Genomic DNA, 25,888 nt, shown 5'->3' with positions numbered 1-25,888 from the left:
ACTGACTCTAAGTGAAATGTTGCTAGTCCTCCTCCCTTGATAATGAACAGTTAGTATTAAAGATCAGGCTCTGTGAGACACCTACTTTAGCTTATGGACAAGGCCACAGTCTCTTTGGACTGAGTGGGTAAAAGGCAGTTCACCCTCCAACACTGGCCGTTAGCTCAAAGGAAAGGGAGAAACCATTCTGTGTGTGAGCGCCCAGTCTCAGTATAGACACAAGACAAGAGACTTTACATCCATGTTTTCAACCAGGGGCTGGAATTAGGTGTTCACCAAGGATGGTAAAATTAAATTAAATCAATTTCTTGTGTTCTTTGCTACAGGCAAAAGTTATTTGAAACATACTTTCCAGACCAAAAGGTAAAATAAAGCTCAGAGTCAGACCTGAAGTACCTGTCCAGAAAAGGATGAGGTAAATCTGAAGAGACAGAGCTGAGCTGTCGCTGTTTGGACCTAACACATCTCCCACAGGCTGGTTTCCCAGCTCTGCTGAACGGAGAAGCTATGGAACTTTCAGGAGTGCCAAGGTGACAGAAGTAGGCTACCAGGGACAGGTCTTTGAAGGGTATATCCAGGCCCTGGCTCCTACTATGCCTTGGTGCATCCTGTCTCCTGATCCACCACTCCTTCTTTGCCAGGATACATTGAAACCATAAGCCAAAAAAGGCCTTTATCCCCTCAACTGTCAAGTCTGAGCTTAGTCACAGTGAGGCAAAAGTACCTGGATATGCTATTCAAGCACAAGAATCCAGCAGCACTTCACTATCACTGGCCAGAGATCCGGTGGAATGGAAACTTGACATTCCGGACCCCAAGCTACACACACATGATGGCTCACTTCCCAACAGCTGGGAGGCTGAGGCAAGAGGACTACCATATATTCGAGGCCAGGCTGGGCCAAATGATGAGTCCACACCAGCCTGAGCTCCAGAGTAGGACCTTGACTCAAAGCAAAGAAAAACAAAGCAACCTCAGAGAACGGCAACCAGAAATACACAGGGGGCAGTCCTAAGGTTGGCAACAATGACAACTTTGAAGAATGACAAATAAGAGAGACAGAAAAAGAGAGGAAGGAAGGAAGGAAGGAAGGAAGGAAGGAAGGAAGGAAGGAAGGAAGGGAGGGAGGGAGGAGGAAAGGAGGAAGGGAGGGAGAGAGGGGGGGAGGAAAGGAGGGAGGGAGGGAAGGAGGGAGGGAGGGAGGGAGAGAGGGAGGGAGGGAGGGAGGGAGGGAAGGCTGGCAGACAAGATCCATCTTCTAAGGAACCCATGCTTCATTAGAACTGACAGAAATCAAGCTGGGTATGGTAGTGCATTCCTACAATCCAAGTACTAGGGAGGAAGAGCCAGGAAGTTCAAGTGTTGCCAAGGCTACAAGGGAATATTTATCGTTTAAGGATAGACAACTTCAATTTCAAGGTGTCTGGGAAGTCCAAACATCCACAGACATTATCGGAACTGCACTAGACAAACTTCTGTCTCTTTTTTTTTTTCTTTTTTTTCGGAGCTGGGGACCGAACCCAGGGCCTTGCGCTTGCTAGGCAAGTGCTCTACCACTGAGCTAAATCCCCAACCCCCTCTTTTTTTTAAAAAGAGAAATTGTGTGTCAACTCTCCCTTCCACCACATGTGTTCTGGAACTGGACTTAGGTCATCAGGCTTGGCTGCAAGTGGCTTTCCTCACTGACTTGTACCAGACATACATTTCAAGCCCAAATCAGACAGGTGCTCACAAAATTGGCCAAAATAAAAAGCCAGCCCTTCCAAAACGCAGTTTGTAAATCAAAGTACAATCCTCTGGGTCTTGATACTTTTTGCTCAGGGTAAAGTATTTCTGTGAGGCAGAATGCCAAAACTTACCTTCTTTGGTTTAGCCACAAGACACTGTCTTGTTCTGGGGGCTGAGAAAGTGGCTCAGTCAATACTTGCCACGCAAACAGGGAAACTGAGCCCAATCCCCAGTACCTACACCAAAAAAAATGAAGTGAACTGAAAAAAAAAATTATTGTATGTTCATTGGTGTTTTACTTGCATGTGTGTGAGGGCGTCAGAATCCCTGGAACTGGAATTGTGGACGGGAGTCGCTGACAGGTGTGCGCTGCCACGTGGTTTGCTTGAACCCAGGTCCTCTGGAAGAGCAGCTAGTGCTCTTCTGAGCCATCTCTTCAGCCCTTAAAAAACATCTTTTCATCACACGCACGCGCATACGCATGCACGCATGCACGCACACAGCTGCAGGCAGTTTCATCTGCCTGATGTGGGTGTTAGGAATGAATGACACATGATCAACTGATAACAGCCATCACTCCGAATTTTTAAATTACATTTTTGTGGTTGTTGTTTTTGAAACAGAGTTTCTGTGTGTAGTCCAGGCTGTCCTGGAACTTGCTCTGTAGATCAGGCTGGCCTTGAACCACCACCACCCAGCTAAATTAAGACTTCAAGAGCCAGGTACAGTAGGATCCACTTGCTCTATCAGCCTAGGAAGGCAGGGACAGGAAGACCCTTGGTGCTTGCTGACCAGAATCAGGCAGTCAGTCTCAGGTCTCAGTGAGAGAGTGTCTCAAAAAAATGAAGGTGGACGGTTACAAGAGGAATAGCCCCAAAAGTTGACTTCTGGTCTCTAAATATACACCTGCATACCCACTCCCACACACAAAGAAAAAGAAAGACATTTCCTATTTATTACATCACAGTTCAATGGCTTCCTATCAGAATCATCCAAAACACATGAACCCAATGGGGAAGTGACAATTCCTAACCTAATAAGATCCCTGAATAAACCAAGTGGTAGAGGACTCCTAGCAAACAAAATCTAAGACCCCTGAGTAAACTGAAGAGTAGAGGACTCCTAGCAAACAGAAAGTTTCTTTATTTTAAAGATTAACTTCCTTTATATGAGTACACTGTAGCTGTCTTCTGACACATCAGAAGAGGGCATCGGATCCCATTACAGATCCCATGTGGTTGCTGGGAATTGAACTCAGGACCTCTGGAAAAGCAGTCAGTGAGTTCTTAACCACTGAGCCATCTCTCCAGAAAGTTTCTTAGGTAGAAAACTGATCTAAGAGCAAAAGGTCAGGCATAATTTCTATAAGAAATTGCTTATTAAAGCTGGTGTGGGAGGACTGCCAAGACCAGCGCAGACTGCACAGGGTTAGGCTATGTTTCCATAGAAACATATGTCTCAAAAAAAAAAAAAACACAACAAAAACCTTTTGTTTTACAGCAGAACCATAAATAAGAGATATCATTACTAAATGTGAAAATCTTTAAATTATAAGACTAAATAGGGGCTGGAGAGATAGCTCAGTGGTTAAGAGCACTAGCTCCTGTTCCAGAGGTCTTGAGTTCAAATCCCAGCAACCACATGGTGGCTCATGACCACAGTAATGGGATCCGATGCCTCTTCTAGTGTGTCCAAAGACAGCTACAGTGTATTCATATACATTAAATAGATAAATAATAATTAAAAATAATTTTAAAAAAGACTAAACTAAAATTTCTCAGGTATCTTCTAACTAATATATTTTAAAGCAATGTTTTGTTTTGTTTTTCATCTATAACTGAGACATTCTTAGGTATTTCTGATCAAGACTGACGTAAAGAGGATGAGGGAAGATGGCTGTCAGTAAAGTGCTTTCCAAATGAAGAGCTGAGTTCAACCCCCAAGACACACAAAAAGCTAAGCAAGACAGCATGTGCTATAACCCCCATGCTGAGGAGACAAAAGGCAAGAGAACTAGTGTAGAACATCAGTGAGCTCAAGGTTTAGTGAGATAATGTGTCCCCAGAAAGTAAAGGACAGTGAGAAAGATACTTGACATCAACCTCTGGTCCACACACACAAACACACACACACACACACACACACACATCATCATCATCATCATCATCATCATCATCATCATCTATTTCAGTGGTTTGGTACATGCCACGTATTCATGGAGTAACATATTGTCATGGATTCAATCTTCAACACTGCCCAACTCCACCACAGAGAAAAAGCCACAGACTCTTCAAAAACAAAATTAAGTCATTTTTATTTAAAGCTACATTTGTAAATGGGCCAAATAACACTCAGACAAGGTATTGGCAACTTTTTTAAACATTGTAGTCCAAAAAGACTAATACTTACAGCTGATTCAGCTCACAATAGTGTCCCTTTCCAAGCAGCAGAGCTGTCTCTAGAAACGTTTTACCGGTCCCTCTAATGGGCAACAGAGTCTTAGAGCCACAGGCCACAACCCTGTGCTCAAGGAGTTTAGAGTCTAGCCAGACAGGAAGCAGACACAGCAGACCAAAGGAGCTGACTCCAAGTCCACACTTCTAGTTTTACAAAAGCAGTTGCTGGTCTACATCTCACACATTGAAATAAGAAAGCCAGGGAAACATTTTAGTAACCATATACCCAATGTGACACATCATTAATGTCTGAGGCTGGGGACTGACTGATTAGGGTTGGAGACAGAACTCTGGGATAGATCCCCAGGCTGAAAAAAAAAAGGGGGGGGGGGGCTTATTCATTCACTTTTATTTGTGTTCACTAATTTTCCAATCAAATTTAATGAGAAATATATATACCTCTAGGCCACCTGTACCTCACTGCTCTCTGGAATGGAGGTTGGCTTATTCCTACCCTAGAGTTCCTCTAGTTGCACAAGCTAGCATTAGGCTCAGTAGTTTTTGCTGCTGAACCGATGTACAAACTCAGACAGCGTGTAGACAGCTCCCCATCCTACTGCAGGGTCCATGCTGATGAAGTCGTTCAGGTTCATTTTGGAGTCTAGAAAAGAACATGAAAGAAGCGTCTGCTGAGACAAACTGCAGGTTAGCAGCCAGAGAAGAACCTAAGGGGTGAGGAATCCATTCACATAAGCGGGAGCTCAAGGTCACTCTTGCAACGTTCTTGCTCCAAACACACAGCAAGATACACATCTTCAAGACGCGCATCACATCAGCCTATGGAAGGGTGCCCCAGCACATGAGTCATGGCCACTGATTTACAAATATCAAGGCTGAACAAGAGGGGAAGAAAGGGAACTGTCAACGACTGGGGAAGACAAAAAAGATACGACGACTAAATGCCATACCCCTGAGTTAGATTCTGCACCAGAAATAAGAAATAAGTGAGGGGGCTGGAGAGATGGCTCAGGGGTTAAGAGCACTGATTGCTCTTCCAGAGGTCCTGAGTTCAAATCCCAGCAACCACATGGTGGCTCACAACCATCTATAATGAGATCCGATGCCCTCTTCTGGTGTATCTGAAGACAGCTACAGTGTACTTATATATATTAAATAAATCTTTAAAAAAAGAAAAAAGAAATGAGTGAGAAGCCCCGAAAAACTGAACAGTATTCTCATTAACGTTTCTATGGTTACCCACTACTGTTAACACCAAAGACCTGGAGAGGAGGCTCAACAGTTAAGAACGCACTGGCTGCTGCTCTTCTAGGGGTCCAGGGTTCGATTCCCAACAGCCACACACATGGTGGCTCGCAGCCATGTGTAACTCCAGATCAAGATCTGATGCTCTCTTCTGACTGGCCACAGGATACATAAAACCCCCACACGCATTTAAAAATTGAAAATAAATACATCTTTTTAAAAAGAAAACTTAAGACTAAGGGAAGCTGAAGGAGGGTTATGTAAGAACTCTGTCCTACTTAGCAAACTTTCTAGAAGCCTAAAATTATTTAAAAACAAAAGGTGGTAGAGAGGGTGCACACATAATCAAACTGTCAATTTCCAAGCTTAATGGGCAAGTTACAGGACATTCAAAGGGACAGCAAGGACACAGTCGCAAACAGCAAGCTGTCACCCCTATTCCCAGTGTCTGCAGTATAAACGGCAAGGAAACAGCAATATGCATATTAAAAATACTCTTAAGGGAGCGGGAGAGACGGCTCAGTGGCTAAGAGCACTGGCCACCCTTGCCAGGGACCCAAGTTCAGTTCCCAGCATCCACATGCAACTCACAACCATCAGTAACTCCAGGGGATCCAACACCCTCTTCTGCCCCTGTGTGTACATGCAAGCAAGCTCTCATGCATAAAACAAAAACAACGCTATGCTTTTCTTTCCTTTTCTCTTTTTTAAGAGCTAGAGGCATTGTGGCATACACCTTTAATCCCAACTCTGGGGAGGAAGAGGCAGGTAGATCTCTATGAACTGGTCTACACACTGAGCTTCAGGCCAGCCAGGAATACATGGTGAGATCCTGTCTAAAATAAGTAAAATAGGGCTGGAGAGATGGCTCAGCCGTTAAAGGCTAGTCTCACAACCAAAATAAAATAAGTAAAATAAAAGAGTGTCCTCACTTATAAGTCTAAAATAATAAAAGAGAGGAGCTGGAGAGATGGCCCAGCGGTTAAGAGCACTTGTTCTTGCAGAGGACCCAGGTTTAAGTCCCAGCACTGAGATGGTCACTCACAACTCTAGTTTCAAGACAGCCTCTGTCTCAGCACCACGTGGTGTACACACACACACATGCAAACAAAGCATCCATAGTATAAAATAAAGACATCTAAAAATAAAATTTAAAAAATAAAAGGGAAGGGGGACAACAGTGTAATTATATTTTAATTTTAAAAAAATTAAAAATACCTAAAATTTTAAAATAAACAACAAAAAAAATCTTTGGTTTGTTTGTTTTTGTTTTCCAAGACAGGGTTTCTTTGAGTCTAGCCCTGGCTGTCCTGGAACTTGATTTGTAGGACAACCTGGCCTCGAACTCAGAGATCTTCCTGCCTTTGCCTCCCAAGTGCTGAGATTAAAGGCTTGTGCCACTATAGCCTAGCTAACAAATTTTTTTTTTAAAGAAAATAAAATACTTTTAAAATGCTTTTGTTTATCAAGAGTTTCATATGATGTATTTTGGCCATATTCTTTCTCTTCCTACAACTCCTCCAAAATCGCCCCCAAAAAACAATATTCTTGAGAGACAGTGCAGGATTGTTTATGTGTGTGTACGAGGGGTTGTGCTTCGTTCACATAGGTGGAAAACAGAGATGGACATCGGTGTCCTCCTTGGTAGCTCCCCACCCATGTTTTAAGAGAAGGTTTCTCATAGAACCTGGGCTTCACTGGTCTAACTAATGTGGCCAGCTTCAGGGATCCACCCCTCCTGTGCTAGGATTAAAGATGCCACCACACCTGCCTTTTGTGTGGGCACTGAAGATCCCAACTCAGCTGGGCTGTACTGGCACACACCTTTAACCCCAGCACTGGGAAGGCAGAGGCAGGCAGGTCTGTGAGTTCAAGGTCAACCTGGTCTATGGAGTGAGTTCCAAGACAGCCAGGGCTATAGAGAAAAATCTCTGCTCCAGGAGACAGGGGGATGGGGGGAGTGTAGATTCAAATCGGGTCCTCATGCTTGTTCGGCAGGCATTTGACCAATCTAGCCATCTTCCCAGCTCGCATTACAGATTACGTTTATATGTGCAGAAGCTAGCTAAAGCTTAGCATGGCACCTAGAGCTACCGGCTGATAAGGCCACATGTGCTATGACCTACTGTGCACTGAGTTGCAAAGAAAAGGACCAAGTCCTGATAAGACCGTGTGCTAATTATCAACCGAGTACCAGGCTGCAGGAATCCACATCTACACAGGAAATGGGTCCCCCGGAAGGCACTAGGTGCCCAGGCTAGCCCCAGGGTACCCAGTCACCTCCCCCCACCACCCCAAGGCACTAGGTGCCCAGGTTAGCCCCAGGGTACCCAGTCACCTTTTCCTAACACAGCTCTCATGGCTGTCATGGGAAAGCTAGGGTAAGACAAGAGGAAGCAATTACAGTTTTTGTTGTGGTTTCTTTCATTATCTTCTTGCTGAGACTTGAGAACCCTCATTAAGAGTCCATGCCCTTCAAATACGTTAGCTGTTTTATGCTTTCTTCCCTAAAGAGCTACTGATGACCTTGCCCTGTTTCTGAAGAATCCTGCATAGCCTACAGGCCATTTTCCTGCAGACCACATTAGCCATGTGATGGGATGATCTCACCCATAACTGGAATGGTGTGAACAATTTACAGTCACAGACAATGTCTCGAAAGCATATGAGTACGGAACAAAAGTAAACAGAGGGAACAGCCTGCTCTGTTAACTCTCAGGGCGCCCTCAACTGGACTACTGCCGAGAAGCACAGAAAGGAAGTGTCACGATAAAACTCTCTGAACATAGGTTTATTACAGGGTTACTAAAATGACACCTCACACACTGGGAGGATGCACCGGGGATTTCTTTTAGCAGTGAATAAAACCCCAGCACAGCCATGTGCTACTGATCCCAGTAGGACACACCGGTGTGTAAACATCCCAGCAGACGTTTACAACAACAAGCAGTTGGCTACTGCCATGGCTTCTGTTCCTCTGTTCGGACTCTCCCCAAGAAGGCTTTTGCCTTCCAGTCCTGTTCTCTGTGCCTTAACTGCTGAATCCAGGAGGTACAGAGGACGGGTACCCTCATTTATCCTCACCACTTGGGGAGCTTCTCCAAAGATGGCTAGACAGGCAGAGGTGGCTCATGCCCTTAGTGCCAGCACACAGGAGGCAGAGGAAAGAGGATTTCTGTGAGTTAGAGGCCAGCCAGTCTGGTCTAGAGAGCGAGCTCCGAGACAGCCAAGGCTACACAGAGAAACCCTGTCTCAAAACTAAACAAGCCGACTAAGAGAGACACAGATCTGAGCAATGAACAGGCAAAGTCACAGCTCACCTCCAGTTTCAATGCAGGGGTACTCTGGAGGGGGCTCTCTCCAGTTCCCACTCGAGTCCTTCATGTGAGACCGGTCAGAAGCAAAGTTCTTCAAGTAGGAGTCAGCACGAACCACTCTGAATTTCCTGCGGGTAAATCAACACACGTTTCTATCAGGGAGTTATCACCGCTGGCAATCCAACTCATTGCTAACTGGACTCTGTTCTATGAGATACACAAGGCTACTCCTGAGTTTCCACACCGATACGAATGCATGCACATGTGCGTGGCTAGTACAAGCGGAAGGGAATGACTGAAACCCCAAGCTGTGAAAATACAGAGAGCAAATCACCCAGTTGTTCTTATTTACACATAAGGGGTCCAGCATTCTAGTAACACTGCACAGAAGGGGCAAAGGGTAGGACTTTTGCTGTTGCCTTGCAACTTTCTTGATTTTGACAACATTGGCCATGCTGACACTCCAGCAACAAGAGAAAAACCCTCAACACATCTGAAAGAAAATGTTGAGCTCATCACACTTTTTTCTTTCTTTCTTTTTTTTTTTTCAGAGCTGGGGACCGAACCCAGGGCCTTGCTAGGCAAGCACTCTACCACTGAGCTAAATCCCCAACCCACACTTTTTTCTTAACACGTGTGTGTGTGTGTGTGTGTGTGTGTGTGTGTGTGTGTGTGTGTGTGTGTGTTTATGGTCAAAGGTAATCTATAGATATCAATTCTTTCTTTCCACCCTGTGAATCTCAGAGATGGAACCTGGGTCTTCAAGCTTGGCTGGTCCTCAGCACACTGATATTTATAATGCCGCCAACCCTTTGAATGACGAGGAACCTTTAAAGCTTTAAGATGCTCTTAAGCTCTTGCATAACAGGCACACCAATAATGCAGAAAGAGGAGGGTGGAGACAGAGGAGAAGGGAGAGGAAGCGCAGAGGGGGAGGGGAGAAGAGAGAAAAAGACTGAGAAAAGGAAAGGGAGGGAAAGGAGGAAGGAGGCAGAGAGGGGACTTCTGTGTAATCACCAAGTCTTACTTCAGAAAATCAGTAGCTTGGTACTGAATTTCCTCACCTCCTAAACTGTGGATGAATGTCATCATCAGACTTAAGGGCATCTTCTATGTAAATGTCGAAAGGGCAGGGAAATGGCAAAATAGTATCAAGGTCATAAATGAAGCTCTGTCCTTCCCTTGACACATGAAGCAGAACGACATGATAATCCTAGGAATAATAATCACTGAGGTTAACCCAGTTAGTGCAGGACGGTCCATCCCAACATCACGGTCAGCACACAGCAGCACATTAGCAGGGAAGCAGCCGTCGGCCTAACGTCCTCTCCTTGTAACTCCTAAGCTAAATGAGAGGAAACACAAAGCCGCAACTCTGAAAAGTGGCCAGTGACTGGGACACGGCTAAACAATCAGTGTGTGACACACTGTTCCGTAACACCCCATGTTCTATAGTTGGACAGAAAAACTGATTGTAGGACGCAGATGTATTTTGTATTATATTTCAAGGTTTGAGCATGTAAAGATCAAAATGTGCATTAAGAAGCATATACTTATTCACATGCATGAATGCAAAAGAAGGCTTCAAAGGTATCTTCTACACTTCGGATCTTCACTACCCATTCACCCTCACCCCCAGGGGAAAAAAAAAAAAAAAAAAAAAAAAACCTTGTATTGAAGGCTTACTTATCAGGGTGGCAATAGAGAGGCAGTGGAAGCTTCAAGTGGTGAAGCCAGAATGGGTGTGGTGACACACACTTTAATCCTGACACTCAAGAGGGAGAGGCAGGTGGGTCCCTGCGAGTCCAAGGCCAGCCTGAGGTACATGCAGAGTTCCAGGCCAGTCAGAACTACATACTGAGACCTTAAAAACAAAAACACAGTGAAGCCTAGTGAGAAGTGTCCTGGTCACTGGGGGTGTATCCTTGAAGGACATTAGGAGCCCAGCCCTTTCCTCTTCTTCCTCTCCTTGGCCATAAGACAAACAGCTCTGCCCCACCACGTGTCTGTGCCTCAGTACAGGCGCAAATGCAGAGCCAAGCAGTCATGGACTGAAACCCAAAATGAGCACAAAATAACCTCTCCTCACCGTGATTCGTCCCCTGTACCATTTACAGCGACAGGAAGTGAGTGGCCCTCCAAACTGCTAAGTAGGGGTTTCCCGAGGTGAGGGCAAGGAAGAGCATGACTTTCCAATTTGTATTACTTTTCTAATTTAAAAAAAAAAATTAAACCAAAAAAGGAAAAGAAAAAACAAACAAAGCAGCCAACCTTTCATGTGCTTGGGAAGGATCTCATCTCAAGGGAGAAGGATAAAGACAGTTCTCACAGCCCTGCTGGTTACAGAATGGAGGCTACCTCTTACTCTCCAGATACAAGGCACTGCCAGCACCAGCTGATGGCAAGGAGGACATAGGACTCTCAAGGGACAGGTATGCAGGCTGGTGCTTCAAACCCAGGAGAAAATGTTGCAGGAGAAAACGCACCAGAACACCCGTTGAGCGTACAAGTGTGCTAACAGCACCTGGAGTTTCCTCAGCGTGTCTCAGCGTGCTAACACTTTCCCTGATGAGATGAAGAGATAATCAACACAGGGGACACTGTGTGCCCAGTGCTCCCTGCAGCTCCAGCTCCAACTGAGGAAAGTAGAAATGGATCTATCAAACAAGTACACTCCCTCCCTTCAGATGAGTTAAGAGCTGCTGCCCACTAACAGCCCCACTTCCTCCTGGCCTGCTGACCAGTTCTCCTCCACCACAGCACTGGTCACATTTACCTACGACTTAGTGAAGTAGGAGATCTTGAGTCAGGGATGACTCAGCAGGAAAAGGGACCAGCCACAGAAGCCTGACAGTTCAACTCCACCTCCAGAAACTCACGTCAAAAGCCTATGGACGTGGTATTAAACATCTACCTGCAGTCCCAGCACTCCTGCGGCCAAGTGAAAGGTGCAGACAGGCCTATAAGCTCACAGGCCAGCGAACCCAGAGCCTACAGCACAGCAACAGAAACAGAAGAAATTCCCTCCACAGAGCAGGCGAGAAGCAGCACTACAAAGCTTCATTCTCACCTCTGTGTGCACCTGCTACACATGCTCGCACACAGGCCACAAACAAATGATAAATATTCAGAAAAATACTAAGCTGGGTGTGGTAGAGACACAGAGACACAGAGAGAGAACAAGAGCAGGCAAGCACACTGAGGCCTAGATAAACTAACACAGCAATTTATACTTTTAATCAGTCTCCAGATACGTCAAACACCAACCAGGCTATATGTAAAAAGCTCCTAATGCTACCTGGGAAACCACAAATTTTTCTTACATTGGACATTTATAAAAATTACTAAAAGCCAGACACATCTCTAAATCCAGCACTTGGGAGATGGGACAGGAGAATTGGAAGGTTCAGGCCAAACAAAAGTACACAGAAAGACCCTGCCTCAGATTCCCTGTGTAATTCTGTACTCGTCGACATTTCTCAACTCCACATACAAACAACCTAAGTGAGCAAATGTTTATCTTGGCTCATGGTTTCAGACTACCATCAACCAACCCTACAGGTTAGGCATAATGAGGGGAGTGACTGTCCATGGCAACAGAAATGGGAGGTAATTGCTCCTCACATGACAACAGACTGGGAGGAAGAGAAAGAGAGAACATGGGTCATAACAAGTAGGTAGAACCTTCAGGGTCCAGCGCCAGTAACACACTTCTACTAGCTAGGCCTCAGATCTCAAGGGTTCCAATCCCACAGAACAGCACTCCCAGCTAGGGGACAGGAATTCAAACACTGTAGCCTGTAGAGGACATTTCATACACAAACCACTATAGATCCCAAAAGAAAAATTTAGAAGAACATACATCCACAATAACATCCTTTCTCAGGAGATCCCTGTATTAACAATTGTCATAGCCTTTCTCTAGTGTCCCTTCAATTCTGCTTTACGACAGCACACTGGTCACTCAGAGGCCACACAGAACAATGCATCAGAGATGCTTGGGTGGCCATCTTACCCAGATCACAGGTCCATTCTCAGGTCTTGCCTGCTGTTTCCAAATAGGTACCTACAAAATATAGGACATCCGTGAGTTTCTTCAGATCCTGGTCGGTCCTCTAAAGCAGTACACTGATGAGCAATAAACTATTCAGAAGTGGAAAGTACTTGCTGCTCTTGCAGAGGACCCAGGATTTGTTCCCAGCATCCACATGGCAGCTTACAAACATCTGTAGCTCGAGTTCCAAGGAATCCAACCCCTTCTTCTGGATTCTGTAGGCACAGTGCACACAGGGTACACAGACACATAGGTAGGCAAACACCCATACCTGTAGTCTCCCCAACCCTTCCCCCGAAAAAAACCAATCAAGCATGCTTGCACACACCTTTAAACCCAACACTCAAAAGCAGAGGCAGGTGTCTCTCTGTGAATTTGAAGCCAGCCTGGTCTACTTAGTAAGTTCCAGGCCAGCCGAGACTACACAGTGAGACCCTATCTCAGAAACAATAATTAAGTTAACTAAATTAAATTTAAAAATCAAAAATGTTGGGTCTGGAGAGATGGCTCAGTGGTCAAGCTGCTCTTCCAGAAGACCCAGGTTCAATTCCCAGGACCCACATGGCGGCTCACAACTGTCTGTAACTCTAGTTCCAGAGGATCTGACACCCTCACACAGACATGCATGCAGTCAAAACACCAATGCACATGAAATAAAAATAAGTAAATCTTTTTTAAAAAAATCAAAGTGTTTATGTTTCTAAGCAATTAATATCAACGTGAAGGGATGATGTCCCAATCCTAAGTGTTAGCGTCCTTCAGGAGAGAAGACTGCAGTGCCCTCCAGAGAGCAGGAAGGCCTAGACTAGGAGAAAGAAGGCCAGGCAGGGTCAAGTCCTGCCTTCCCGTTCAGTTATCCTGAGACCTCTCTGCATCTTTCCTTCTTCATATTTTTTTGTTTTGTTTTTCGAGACAGGGTTTTTTTCTGTGTAGCCCCGGCTATCCTGGAACTCACTCTGTAGACCAGGCTGGCCTCAAACTCAGAGATATGCCTGCCCCTGCCTCCCAAATGTTTCAGCCACTGTTGCCTGGCTTCCTTCTTCGCCTTTTTTTATGTAGAGAAAGTTAGCAGACATGGCAGTATGAGGCTGCAGCCCCAGCCTTGGCTACATAATGAGTGTGAGGCTGAAGTGCTGAGGTAACATGAGCTCTGTCTCTAGAAACAGAAGTCATTAAAATAAACCTGGCCTATTTCATAGGACTTTTATTAACCCCAAAGATGGCACAAAGGGCTGCATCTAACGATTCACGAAAGTTTACTACAGCTCTATTTAAACTACAGAGACAAACCTTTACTTCAAATCTGAGTCAGGCGGCTCTAATAACACAATTTTTAAAAAGCTCTAAGCCATACATGCAGCGTGCCTATAATCCCAGTTCTCAGAAGGGTGCCTCAGTCTGTGGCCAGTCTGGTCTACACAGTGAGTTTCAGGTCAGCCAAGGTCTATACTATGAGGCACTGTCTCAAAAAGGAAGGAGGGGAGGGAATGTAATCTGCATAAATACACCATCACACGGTTTGTCACCTAGAGTAAGGGACTAAATACTTCTAAAGTGAATCTAAATGAAACTAAATGTTTGAAAGGTTGCTGCTCCAAAGTGTATGTTAGAACAGCACAGTGTCTGCGCTGTACTTGGCTTCTCAGGTCCCCCTGAGCCTCACCTCATTCCGTCATCACTTACCAACTTACCATCTTCTTCTCATTCGATATGAAGACAGCGTAGCACTCCTCCAACAGATACTGGTTGTGTGTTTTGATGTATTCACAGAGCTTCCAAATGTTTTCCTCACTGAAACAAAATGATTGCTTAATCAATATAATTACAAGTGAACAGCTGTTCTTTTGGATTTAAACAAAAGATGGGTGAGGATATAACTAGAGAAGACCGTAACCGCCTCATCTGACAGCTGGTTAACAGGTGGCTTTGGCACAGCCAACAGCTGCTAGCCCACCTGTACTGGGTGCACACGTGCAGAGGGCCCTTTCCTACCCCAGGAGGCTGACTGAGGCCAGTAAAAACTATGTCAGGACTCCAAAAGCTGAGAAACTCTGGAATCCCAACTCAATCACCACCAGGCAAAGCAGCTATGCAATTCCTTCCTGGCTTCTCCAAACCCTGCTTTTCTCCTCTGTAAAATTCAATCTTACGCCACACTGTCACCTTCCTCAAATCCCAGTACTTGGGAGACAGATCTCTTCCAATTCAAAGCCAGATAGGGCCACATAGTAAGGACCTGTTTCAAAAATAAATAGGGCTGGAGAATTGGCTTGGTGATTGATTAACCATGCCTACTGCTCTTCTAGTTTAATTCTTAGCACCACATCGCAGCTTACAACTGCCTGTAACTCCAGCTTCAGGGGGATCTGACATACTCACAAGCACAAACTCACATACACACTCACATACATATATGAAATTAAAATAAACTGAAAACATTTCCATTTTAAAAAATAAAAAAATCATTTTAAAAGTCCTTTTAGGAGCTGGACAGTGTTGGCACACGTCTTTAATCCCAGCACGGCAGGGGCAGGGGCAGGGGCAGGGGCAGGGGCAGGGGCAGGGGCAGGGGCAGGGGCAGGGGCAGGGGCAGGGGCAGGGGCAGGGGCAGGGGCAGGGGCAGGGCAGGGGCAGGGGCAGGGGCAGGGGCAGAGGCAGAGGCAGAGGCAGAGGCAGGGGCAGGGGCAGAGGCAGAGGCAGAGACAGGCAGATCTCTGGGTTTGAGGCCAGCCTGGTCTACAGACTGAGTTCCGGGACAGCCAGAGCTTTAAAAAAAAAAAAAAAAAAAAAAAAAAAGGTGGAAACCGAAATTCATCTTCCTATGCTCTGCTCTATCCCAGCCAAATCTCTCCCTATGTGACAGGCAATTAGCTATGTGACATAGTCAGAACCTGCTTAAGCAATGCTCAGGGTATCACACTGAGCCTCCTTCCCAAGCACAGGCAAGCACAGGCACTCCTCCTAGCTGACTTCATGGCTCAGCCTCTGGGTCCCTATCTGTATGTAATGAATCGGATACACCTCTGCTCAGAATAAGCCTCATGAGCGCTCTGCTGGCCCTATCACTCACTGTTAGAGCCAATTTCTACTCATCCACACCTCACTACCTGAGAAAGACAGGAACAGCATGCAGGAAATTTATGAAATTATAGTAAACAAAAAGTATTACAGAAATGTGCTTTTTCTTTTTTTAAAAACTATTTATGCATTTATTTTATGTATACAATTACACTGTAGCTGTCTGCAGACACACCAGCAGAGGACATTAGATCCCATTACAGATGGTTGTGAGCCACCATGTGGTTGCTAGGAATTGAAGCAGCCAGGGCTGCCAACGGCAGAGCTATCTATCTCTCCAGCCCTGAAATACGCTTTTTCGATTACATTTAAAGAGAGAGACACACACAGAGACAGAGAGACAGACAGAGAGACAGACAGACAGACAGACAGACAGACAGACAGACACAGAGATTTTTGCATGTCACAGTGCATGTGTGGAAGTCAGAGAACAACTTTTCAGGGACTGTGGGTCCCAGAGATTGAACTCAAGTCTTCCGGTTTGCTGGCTGGTAACTTTAGTCCCCCTTACCCCACCTACACTTTTAAGAAAGATTCAGGGAGGGCAAACTAGCTCAGAGGGTAAAGGCTAAGCCTGAGACCTGCGTGCGCTCCTGGGTATCCAGGAGGAGAAGAGAGAACCAACTCAGGTCCAGTCGTCATTCCTCAGACCACCCATGGACACTCACTCATGGACCAACTATGCTCTAGACATCGCCCTGCAGCTAAATGCTGGAACACTTCCCCCATACCAAGTCCTGTCCCACTGGTTTCGCCTGGAAGCTATGTGGATGAATAGGGGAGACAGATGTAGGGGATCCAGTCACAGAGAGGAAACTGCTTGTGCCCCTCATTACAATGGTCCCAGATTCTTCTTGGGTGCGTTGTAAACAGAGAAGCCACTCTTTAGGCCCTCTGCTCTGAGCACACCCCATAAAATGTTTATCCAAGTTCTGAGAAGACATGTGTTGGTCTGGTCTCACAGGAATTCTGAACTTAACCAGGAGCATCTTCAAGGGCATGAGATACACATCACAGCTAAGTGCTTAGATCATGAATTAATGCCTACAGACCAGAGGCATAGAGGCAAAGCACCAATTATCCCAGGGGGTCCATTAAAGGTGCATAAAGACAGCAGAGGAGGAGTCATTAGTTCAGAGAGATGGGGAAACAGCTTAGGTACAGGCTAGCAGTTTCTCCTTTTTGCCTTGTCCCCGTCTCCATCCTGAAGGTGGTTTGGAGTTAAGGCACCGTTCAAGAGTCTACAAACAGCATTAGCAGGCAGAACTCATGATATGGCTTGAATATACACTGCCCGATATTTCTCAAATTTCTGTGAATGTTACATAGGGAAAAAAATAAAATGTGGCAGTAGTGGTGATACACGCCTTTAATCCCAGCACTCAGGAGGAAGAGTCAGGTGGAGCTCTGAGTTTGAGGCCAGTCTAGTCTACAGATAGAATTTTATGACAGCCAGGGCTACACAGAGAAACCCTGTCTCCAGAAAACAAATAAATAAAAAACTAAATAAAAATAAAAAATGAGGGCTGAACAGATGGCTCAGCGGTTAAGAGCACTGGCTGTTCTTCCAGAGGTCCTGAGTTCAATTCCCAGCAACCACATGATGGCTCACAATCATCTGTAATGGGTTCCAATGCCCTCTTCTGCTGTGTCTGAAGACAGATAGAGTGTACTCATAAATAAAATAAATAAATAAATCTTTAAAAAAAATAAAGTTAAATTAAAAATGAAGCTAAAGGTTCCTTTTTTTAAAAGATTCATTTATTTATTTTATATGAGTACACTATAGCCATCCACGGACACACCAGAAAAGGAAATTGGATTCCCATTACAGATGGTTGTGAACCACCATGTGGTTGCTGGGAATTAAACTCAGGACCTCTGGAAGAACAGCCAGTGCTCTTAACCACTGAGCCATCTCTCCAGCCCTAAAAGTTCCTTTTTCACTAACTTATTTTGAGACAGGATCTAACTGTGTAGCTCTGGCTGGCTTGTTGCCACATAGCCCACTATGTAGACTAGACTAACCTCAAACTCAGAGATCCTCCTGCCTCTGCCTCCAGAGTGCTAAGATTAAAAGCATATGCCACCAAACTCAGTCATTAATTATATTCCATAACACAACTAATACAAAGTTGAGGAATCTCATGAAATTTTTGTTGTTTCGTATTTGAGACAGGATCTGGCCTAGAACTTGCTGTGGAACGGAGGCCAGTCTCTAACTTGAGGTTATCGTCCTGGCCTCTGCCAGAGGGAGCTGGGATTGCAGCCAGTGTTCTAAACAGCTTAGGCCATCTCTCTAGCCCTGCCTTTCCATGAAATGTTTGATGTTAAGGGGGTTGGGAGTGAGGTCCTTACATTTGGAAATGCTGGGAGCTACAGTAGGAATAGAAAGTACTCTGCATTTGCCCAGGCCCTGGAATCTACTTAACTGTTAAATGGAAACTAAAACAGGGAGTGGTGATGATAACATCTCCAGGATATCAGTTGATCTTATCCCTAGCAAAAGGGCTACGAAAGCAACAAAGAGCTGAGACTGCAGCCCGCGTAACCCATGAGCTGAATTTGGAGAAGCAGACACAGTGAAGCACCTAGCCCAGGGCAATGTGAAATGCAATGTAAAGTGCTGGGGGCGGGGTGTGTGTGGGAAGTCCTCAATGACAATGCTAGACAAACTCAAGACCCTTTGGGGTTCAATACTTAAGCACTGGGATAGGGATGGGGAGGAAAACCTGCAAAACCACACAGTCCCACACATCTTAGCTACCATTCTCATCATTAAGTAGGATCTGGAAAGAACAGTAACATCTAACAGAACACAGACTGCAGAAGCAGCATTTATTTCAAGACAGAAGAACTGGGAGAAACAATGCAGTTAGGTGTGCCTACGGACAAGCCAATCACAGCAGGACAAGGTCTAGAGACCTGTTTGTCACAGCTGGGGGGTGGGGTAGGGGGCCTGGTAACAGCATCTATCTCACACAGGACAAAAATGCTATAAAACACACTAAAAGAAGAATTGATATTCAAAATGCCAACAAGTCAAGGCTAGGAACCCTGCAAAAGGGAAGAGAAGGCAGGTTCAAAATGAAGTTGTAAGGACGCAGGCCTGGGAAAAACAAACCGGCTAGTCTGTGGTGCTCAGAAGCAGACTCTGTGGTCTCTAAGTCTATCCCACAAAATATGATCAGCAAGCCTGGCATGGTGGCATGGGTTTTTAATCCCAGCACTCAGGCAGGTATGCTTCTGTGAGCTGGAGGCCAGCCTGGTTTACATAGTGAGTTCTTGGACAGACAGTAAGATCCTGTTTTATAGGAAAAAAGGGAGGAAGGAAGGAAGGAAAGAAGGAAGGGAGGGAGGGAGGGGGGTAGGGAAAGAAGAGAGGGGGAGATATGGTCTGGAGAGATGACTAGGCAGTAAAAAGCACTTGTTGCTCTTCCCAGCACTAAATCCAGACTCTGGGATCTTCTTCTAGCCTCATGGGTACCAGTGACTCATGTAGTATATGGACATATATGCAGTATGAAACCAGCAGAGTGTTATTTCCCCCGTTGCTATGGCAACATCTTTTAGGGTTTTTTGTTTGTTTGTTTTCTGGTTGAGACAGGGTTTCTCTGTGCAGCCTTGGCTCTCCTGGAACTAGCTCTGTATACCAGGCTGGTCTTGAATTCATAGATCCCCTCTGCCTGCCTCTGCCTCTGGATCCAAGGCATGTGCTACCACTACCCAGCCAGCAACATCATTAGGAAGGGTCTAACTCAGTGGGGAAGGCCTGAAGCAGCTAGGCACACTGTACTGGGAGTCAGGGAAGCTGAGAGATAAGCTCGGCTCTGTTTCTCCTTTTTATTCAGGCAGGGACATCAGTCCACAAAATGTTGCCCACTTTTTGGGTGGCCCTTCCATCTCCATTAAAGCAATCTAAAATCTCCCTCACAGACAAGCCTACACGTTTATCTCCCAGGTGATTCTAGATCCTGTCAAATTGTGTCAAATCAACAATATCAACCTTCACAGAGAAGTAGGCAAACAGGCCTATTAGGAAGCAACTGGAACAGTCGCCATGACGGCAGAGGAGAGCTCAGCTGCAACTCAGGAAGCCAAAAAGAGATCACCTATTTGCGGGGAGCACATCTGGAGTTTACTTTGTCTGACTTCTTGCTTGTGGTTAATCATGAGTGAATCTGCTTACATCTGTCTCTGTGCGTTCTATCCTGCCAAGTCGTTAGGCATACGTCCTTGGGAGACTTGTCCAAGCCTAAAGGAAGCGGTCTTTAGTCAAACATAGATACTGTGTACCATAAAATCAACACGTAAGCATTTGTGGTCATTGTTTAACTTCCTGGAATTGGCCCCACTTTCTGTTGCTGTGAAAATACAGCGGCTGCTGGCATGGCATTGAGCAGCCGTCCTCCCATATCTATCTCTTGCATCTTTTTTTCTGCGTTTCCTAAAATCATCCTCACTCCCCTAGTGGCGGTTCCAGTTTTGACTGACAAAAGGGTTGGCTCCAGCACCTAGTGAAGAGACGCCCCTCCTCCACCCAACTGCTCCATTCCTTTTCACCATAGCCTTTACTACTCCTAGAAACTCTCGCCACCATGTGTATCCTTAGAGCTTCTGTACAGTCTGCGTTCCCTGCCTGAAATGACCTTCTAAACAAAGTGCCTATGCATTTCCCTCAGATTTCTGTTCTCAGATGCATTACCTCATCAACCATGTTTTCCCTCAGTAGCCTAATATAAAGCAGGACCAGCCACCATCTTCCCTCTCATCCTCTTCTCCTCACAGCCCTGACTACCAGACACGCCTTGCCTTTGTACGGCTGTCTGCTTTCCAACACTGAAACATAAGAATTGGGAGATCCTGACCTGCCAGATCTGGCATGGCCTTGGTAGGACAGAATGCCACGATTCCTGCTCCTAGGACAGGGCTAGCAGGTTGGGCATAATGCTTGTTTGTACAACTGTGTACATTTTCACACTCCCCTGAGGAATGGCCTCCCAGTCAACGTTAATGACTCTGTGATAATCAGAGACAGACAAGACAGTCTGAGTCCAGGAGGCGAAGGTGTGGCTAATGTCTCAACAAAAAGGTAAACACTGGGACCTTCGAGACAACCCTTAAGGCTGTGGAACAAGAGCCCTAAAAACATGAGCTCAAAAATATATAACTTCTCGGGGCTGGGGATTTAGCTCAGTGGTAGAGCGCTTACCTAGGAAGCACAAGGCCCTGGGTTCGGTCCCCAGCTCCGGAAAAAAAAAAGAACCAAAAAAAAAAAAAATATATATATATATATAATTTCTCAACTACACAAAAAATTTAAGTATGCAATATGAATTGTATAAAGGAGTTTCACAGGTCTAAAGGAACAGAGGCAGCTATACTACGTGCCAGCTTGTCGGAAAGATACAGGCAGATACAAACGCAGGCAGATTCCTGCGTTCAAGATCAGCCTCAGAGAGAATTTAGGTCCAGCTGTGGTCGGAACGGTAATCTCAGGACAAGGTCCCACCTAGCCAAGTTTACAAAGGCAGGCGGATCTCTGAATTCTTTTTGCAATATTAAAAAAAAAAAAAAAAAAGGAGGGCTGGAGAGATGGCTCAGTGGTTAAGAGCACCGACTGTTCTTCCCGAGGTCCTGAGTTCAAATCCCAGCAACCACATGGTGGTTCACAACCATCTGTAATGGGATCTGATGCCCTCTTCTGGTGTGTCTGAAGACAGCTACAGGGTACTCATATATAATAAATAAATAAAATATTTTTTAAAAAAAAGAAACAAAAAGTGCTTGCTGTCTCCTAAGAATTCAGGGGTTGGGGTCACAGGATTCATAGGGATCAAAAGGGAACCTGGAATAAATAATGGAATTGATATGCAAATTAAAAACTGGGCTTTTGGTCTTCATGAAATAAGCAGTAGCAGTTCTTAGAGAGCTGAGCTGTCTGGAGATCAAAAACAGCTCTTCAAGATTTTTTTCTAACAGGATTTAGAACATGGTGGGAAAATCCAAGAAGGGTGAACCCAACTCTTTCAGAATTTTTCATAGCTCTTTTAGAATTTTTTCTCATAGGATTTATTTAGTTGACACAGCTTGTTTAGGAATGTTTTCCAGCAGCTATCCAGAGAAGGTTGTCTGAAGAGCAAACATAGCTCTTTTAGAATTTTTCCCCCGCTGGCTTTCTGATCTTGATCAGAAAACCCAAGAATTACTTTTCAATTTTTTCTAACAGGATTTCTGACTTTGGTCAGAAAATCCATGAGCTATTCAAAGAGCTTTTAGAATTTTTATTAACAGAGAGAGCTGTCTTGAGCAGAAAGCTAGCTGTCTCAACTGGAAGGTTTTCAGAATAGCAAGAAAAAGCTGTCTAGAGCAGAGCACACAGAGTGGTCTGAAAGTTGTCTGGAGCAGAACACACACACACACACAGAGAGAGAGAGAGAGAGAGAGAGAGAGAGAGAGAGAGAGAGAGAGAGAGAGAGAGAGAGAGAACGAAAGCCCAATCTAGAGAGCCATCTCAGCAGAGGACAGCAGCTTGGACCCACAATTTGACTTTGAGTAGTTTGTTGGGGTTTTTTTTTTAAGATGTATGTATTTATTTTATTTATATAAGTACACTGTAGCTATCTTCAGCCACACCAGAAGAGGGCATCGGATCACATTACAGAAGGTTGTGAGCTACCATGTGGTTGCTAGGAATTGAACTCAGGACCTCTGGAAGAGAACAGTCAGTGCTCTTAACCACTGAGTTATCTCTCCAACCCCCAAGTAGTTTGTTTTCACTGATCCCAAACACCCCTTTTAGAAACCAGGACCTAGCTCCTTGGCACTGCCAGGAAATTTATCCACATTCTTTACTGCTAAAACCTCAGTGCACAGACAGAATCAACCAACATACATTTCACATCCCAACAAAATATTTACTGAATAAATGAAAGATACAGAAATGCTCCAGATAAAAACTAGCAATGGAAACCAAGTGGAGCAGATATACAATGCAACAGCTAAAAAGCAAAGACTTCCAACCACCATGTAGACTCCAGATCTCATTCCATCACTTAGTTGTGTGGTCAGAGGCAAACCACAATCATTCTATGGTTCAGCCTTTGTTCTGTCAATAACTACCATAGAACCTGTCTCCAAGACATTGCTCTACCATCCACTCTCTGTGGACCCACAATCTGTGGGTCGTGGGGTTAAATATCCGATATTTACATTATGATTCATAACTGTAGCAAAATTAGTTGTGAAATAGCAATGAAATTTTTACAGCTGTGGATCACCACATGAGGCTCTGTATTAAAGGGTTGCAGTGTTGGGCAGTTGAGAACCAGAGCAAGCAACTGGACTTGGGTTAAAGTGGTCACGGCTGAATGAATGTTAAGTTCTTAGTATCCTTGGTAGAGTGAGGAGGAGTATGTTTACATGATCCTGAGATTTCTTCTGGGTTGGGGAAGCAGTCCCTACACAAAAGGAAGGTGAGGCCTGGGAGCCAAAAAGCCAAGGTGGACAGTGTTTGAGCTGCAGAGGTAGCCTAAGGGCACTAACCTCACAATCCTGAGGTCTTGTGTAAAACAGCAGCACCCTTTTGTGCCTCAGAGTTCTTCAAAGCTGCGATCACAACAGAGCCTACCTCTTGGGGTTACTGTGAGCTTCAACTGAGTTAATTTACACCGTGCACCCAAAACAATGTTTGGCATATGGCAAGGACAGTGCAAATGTAACCATTATCATCACGCCAGTTCGGTGATCAGGATAGCCAGTTGCATGGACTGGGTTTCCGGCTACCACAAACTCTGTGTCTCCATTGTCTTTAAAATTAAAAAGACCTCTATTTCAACCCGAAACAACACAGACCACAACAGTTACCGTAGGGTCTCCAGTCTAACTCCGCTACCTCGTCCCTGTGCACTAAGACGCCTCAACTCCACCCCACAGCCCTCGCCCAGTTATGGAGACCAGAAATGCGTTCCCCAACCTCCTCATCCCGGCGCCAAACCCGGGCAGTGTGGGCCTGCCGCGCTCGGAGCAGGACCGGGAGAGGAACGCATTGGTGGCGGCGCGCGAAGACGCGCAGATTCCCGGGGACCGCGCCCGCGCTCCCTCACCAATAGCAGCTGCTGTAGACACATGCGTCCCGCGTAGGGCAGGCCGGCTGGTACTGCGAGGCCGTGGCGGCGCGGCTGTCCCCCTCCATGACCCGAAACTGTGGCTCACAGAACAACTAAACAACCCGCTAGCCACAATTGTTGCCAATCTCCCAAGCGGAGAGGACAGGAGTGTAGACTGCCAGGACAGTTTCCGGGTAGAAGAGCCGGGAGCCGGGAGCCGGGAGCCGGGAGCCGGGTGGGCGGGACCCAGTGCAGCGTAGGGCGGAGCCCGGGACGACGAAGACTGCGTGGTTCCGGATGGGCGGGACTGGGAGAATGAGTGGGCGTGGGGCCTAAGGTGGGGTGGGGCGGGACTGCTGGAGTGGCGGCTGGGAATGCGAATCCTCGGACACCAAGAACTGTGTAGTTCTTGCTAGGTCTTACATGGTGGGTGGAGCCTGGGGCTGAGTAGGATCCACTCAGAGGCTTCTCTCGCCTCCGACCGAACGGTTCTTGAGCTGCGCTGCGTGGACCTAGTCGCCCTCAGGTGGAGGGATTGCTTGTGTTGTAGCAGTGTTAGGTATGAGTTTCCGGATACCCCTATTCTCCAGCTAAGGTTGCCAGCTGTATGAAACCAGAAGAAACCCTAAAGTAAGAGATTCTTGGGCATGACAGCTGAAGCTTTAGAAGTCGAGCAGGAACCGAGAAAGAGGGAAAGACTAAAATTGAGCGAGTGCATCCAAATCTGACCATATTGTATTTTAATTTCTTTTAATCTGGATGTGTGTGTGTGTGTGTGTGTGTGTGTGTGTGTTTTAAAGAAAAAAGTTTTAACCAGGTGTGGTGTCGGATAGTCCTTGCATCCTTGCATGCAGGAGACTGAGGCAGGAGGATTGCTTTGAGTGCAAGGTGAGCCTGGACTACAAAAGAATTTTTCTTTAAAAAAATTTATTTAAAGAGTCTGGATAGCATGTTGTGTTAACCATATTTATTTTCAGAAGGAAAGACACCAAATTGCTAAAAGTGTTTATTCAGGGTGAATGAAGGACACAGAGAACTCTCTGTAGACATCCCAGTTTCCTGTGTGTGCTGTAAGTGCTCAGAACGTCCCTGCAAAAACTGAACCTCTTAAGATTGGTTTATAGGCCACCCAGACTCTCAGCCTTCTGGGGCCCAAATCCCATAAAGTGCTGGTGGTATACTGGTGAAGTTTAGCTGCTTTCCAAAACCCATAAATCCTAAGAACTAAACATGTGTTTGTGTCTGTTACCAATTTATTGCTTCAGCTTGAATATTCAATTCAACAGAGGCTCAGTGGTGTGTGGGAGGGTGTCATGAAGCCTCTCTTGGTTGGTAAAATGAGTGTAAGGTTAAGCTTTCTGAGTAGAAGGATGGAAAGATTTTGCAAGGGCAAGAATCCCTGCAGTTTCGAGCAGACCAGAGCTAGTTCAGTCCATCATGTGTGATCAGCCTAACCTGCAGTGCGGTCAGCTCTGGACAGACACCAGAGCGTGGGAAAGCATGCTTGCAGTTGTAGGTGGACAGCAATCACACAATGGCCTTCATCCTCTTTCCTCCCCTCATAGCACTCTTGCCCCAGGTGCTGTGGGAATCAACCCCGCTGTTCTCAGACTCCCCCTCATCTGCCCCACACCACACCCAACCCCACCCACCTACCCCCACACACCATGGTCTAGGGGTTACCTGTCTGCCCTGCAACTGCACATCGTCCCACACTTTGGCAACTCCAGCAAACTGATCTGCCTTCTATTAGCCCTTCCCTTCCTCAATGAACAGGAACCAGTTTCAAGTTACTATTTACGTGGGTGTTCCACTCCAGCTGTCTTAGGGTTACCATTGCTTTGAAGAGACACCATGACTAAGTCAACACAAGAGACAACATTTAGTTGGGGCTGGCTTACAGTGTCAGAGGTTCAGTCCATTATTATCATGACAGGAAGCATG

The 25,888-nt window shown here is 45.7% G+C and overlaps 1 protein-coding gene and 2 non-coding genes across 7 annotated transcripts; 1 reads left to right on the top strand and 2 right to left on the bottom strand.

Annotated features, from left to right (window-relative positions):
- Window positions 1–4,017: 4,017 nt before the first annotated feature.
- Window positions 4,018–24,197, bottom strand: Ntaq1 (N-terminal glutamine amidase 1). 5 transcript variants are annotated; one of them, XR_015624234.1, is made up of 6 exons: window positions 23,942–24,197; window positions 14,442–14,549; window positions 12,720–12,770; window positions 9,769–9,917; window positions 8,708–8,832; window positions 4,018–4,785 (listed from the first exon to the last, which is right to left on the bottom strand). XR_015624234.1 is itself a non-coding variant. In NM_001025024.2 (6 exon segments), coding segments are annotated over 6 exon segments (624 nt in total). In that variant the 5' UTR covers window positions 24,031–24,170; the 3' UTR covers window positions 4,026–4,675.
- On the bottom strand, window positions 16,622–16,748 carry Snora11g (small nucleolar RNA, H/ACA box 11G). Its single transcript, XR_015626189.1, has one exon. It is a non-coding gene; the product is annotated as a small nucleolar RNA SNORA11 (small nucleolar RNA).
- On the top strand, window positions 21,977–22,038 carry LOC120093937 (U7 small nuclear RNA). The gene has a single exon (XR_015626211.1). It is a non-coding gene; the product is annotated as a U7 small nuclear RNA (small nuclear RNA).
- Window positions 24,198–25,888: the final 1,691 nt, after the last annotated feature.

Source organism: Rattus norvegicus, chromosome 7, assembly GCF_021556685.1.
Source record: "Rattus norvegicus strain SHRSP/BbbUtx chromosome 7, alternate assembly SHRSP_T2T, whole genome shotgun sequence".
NCBI classification, from domain to species: domain Eukaryota; kingdom Metazoa; phylum Chordata; class Mammalia; order Rodentia; family Muridae; genus Rattus; species Rattus norvegicus.
Note: the sequence above shows the minus strand (reverse complement) of the source record. Positions and strands in the feature narration are given on the sequence as shown.

Coding starts and splice junctions, on each gene's coding strand:
- Ntaq1 (XM_087558016.1), bottom strand. CDS start 13,027: ATGGGTGTTTGCCTACCTATGTGTCTGTGTACCCTGTGTGCACTGTGC. Junction 9,918..12,719: donor AGAATGGACCTGTGATCTGG/GTAAGATGGCCA, acceptor TATTATTCCTAG/GATTATCATGTCGTTCTGCT. Junction 4,786..8,707: donor CCCCTGCATTGAAACTGGAG/GTGAGCTGTGAC, acceptor GTTCTTTTCTAG/ACTCCAAAATGAACCTGAAC.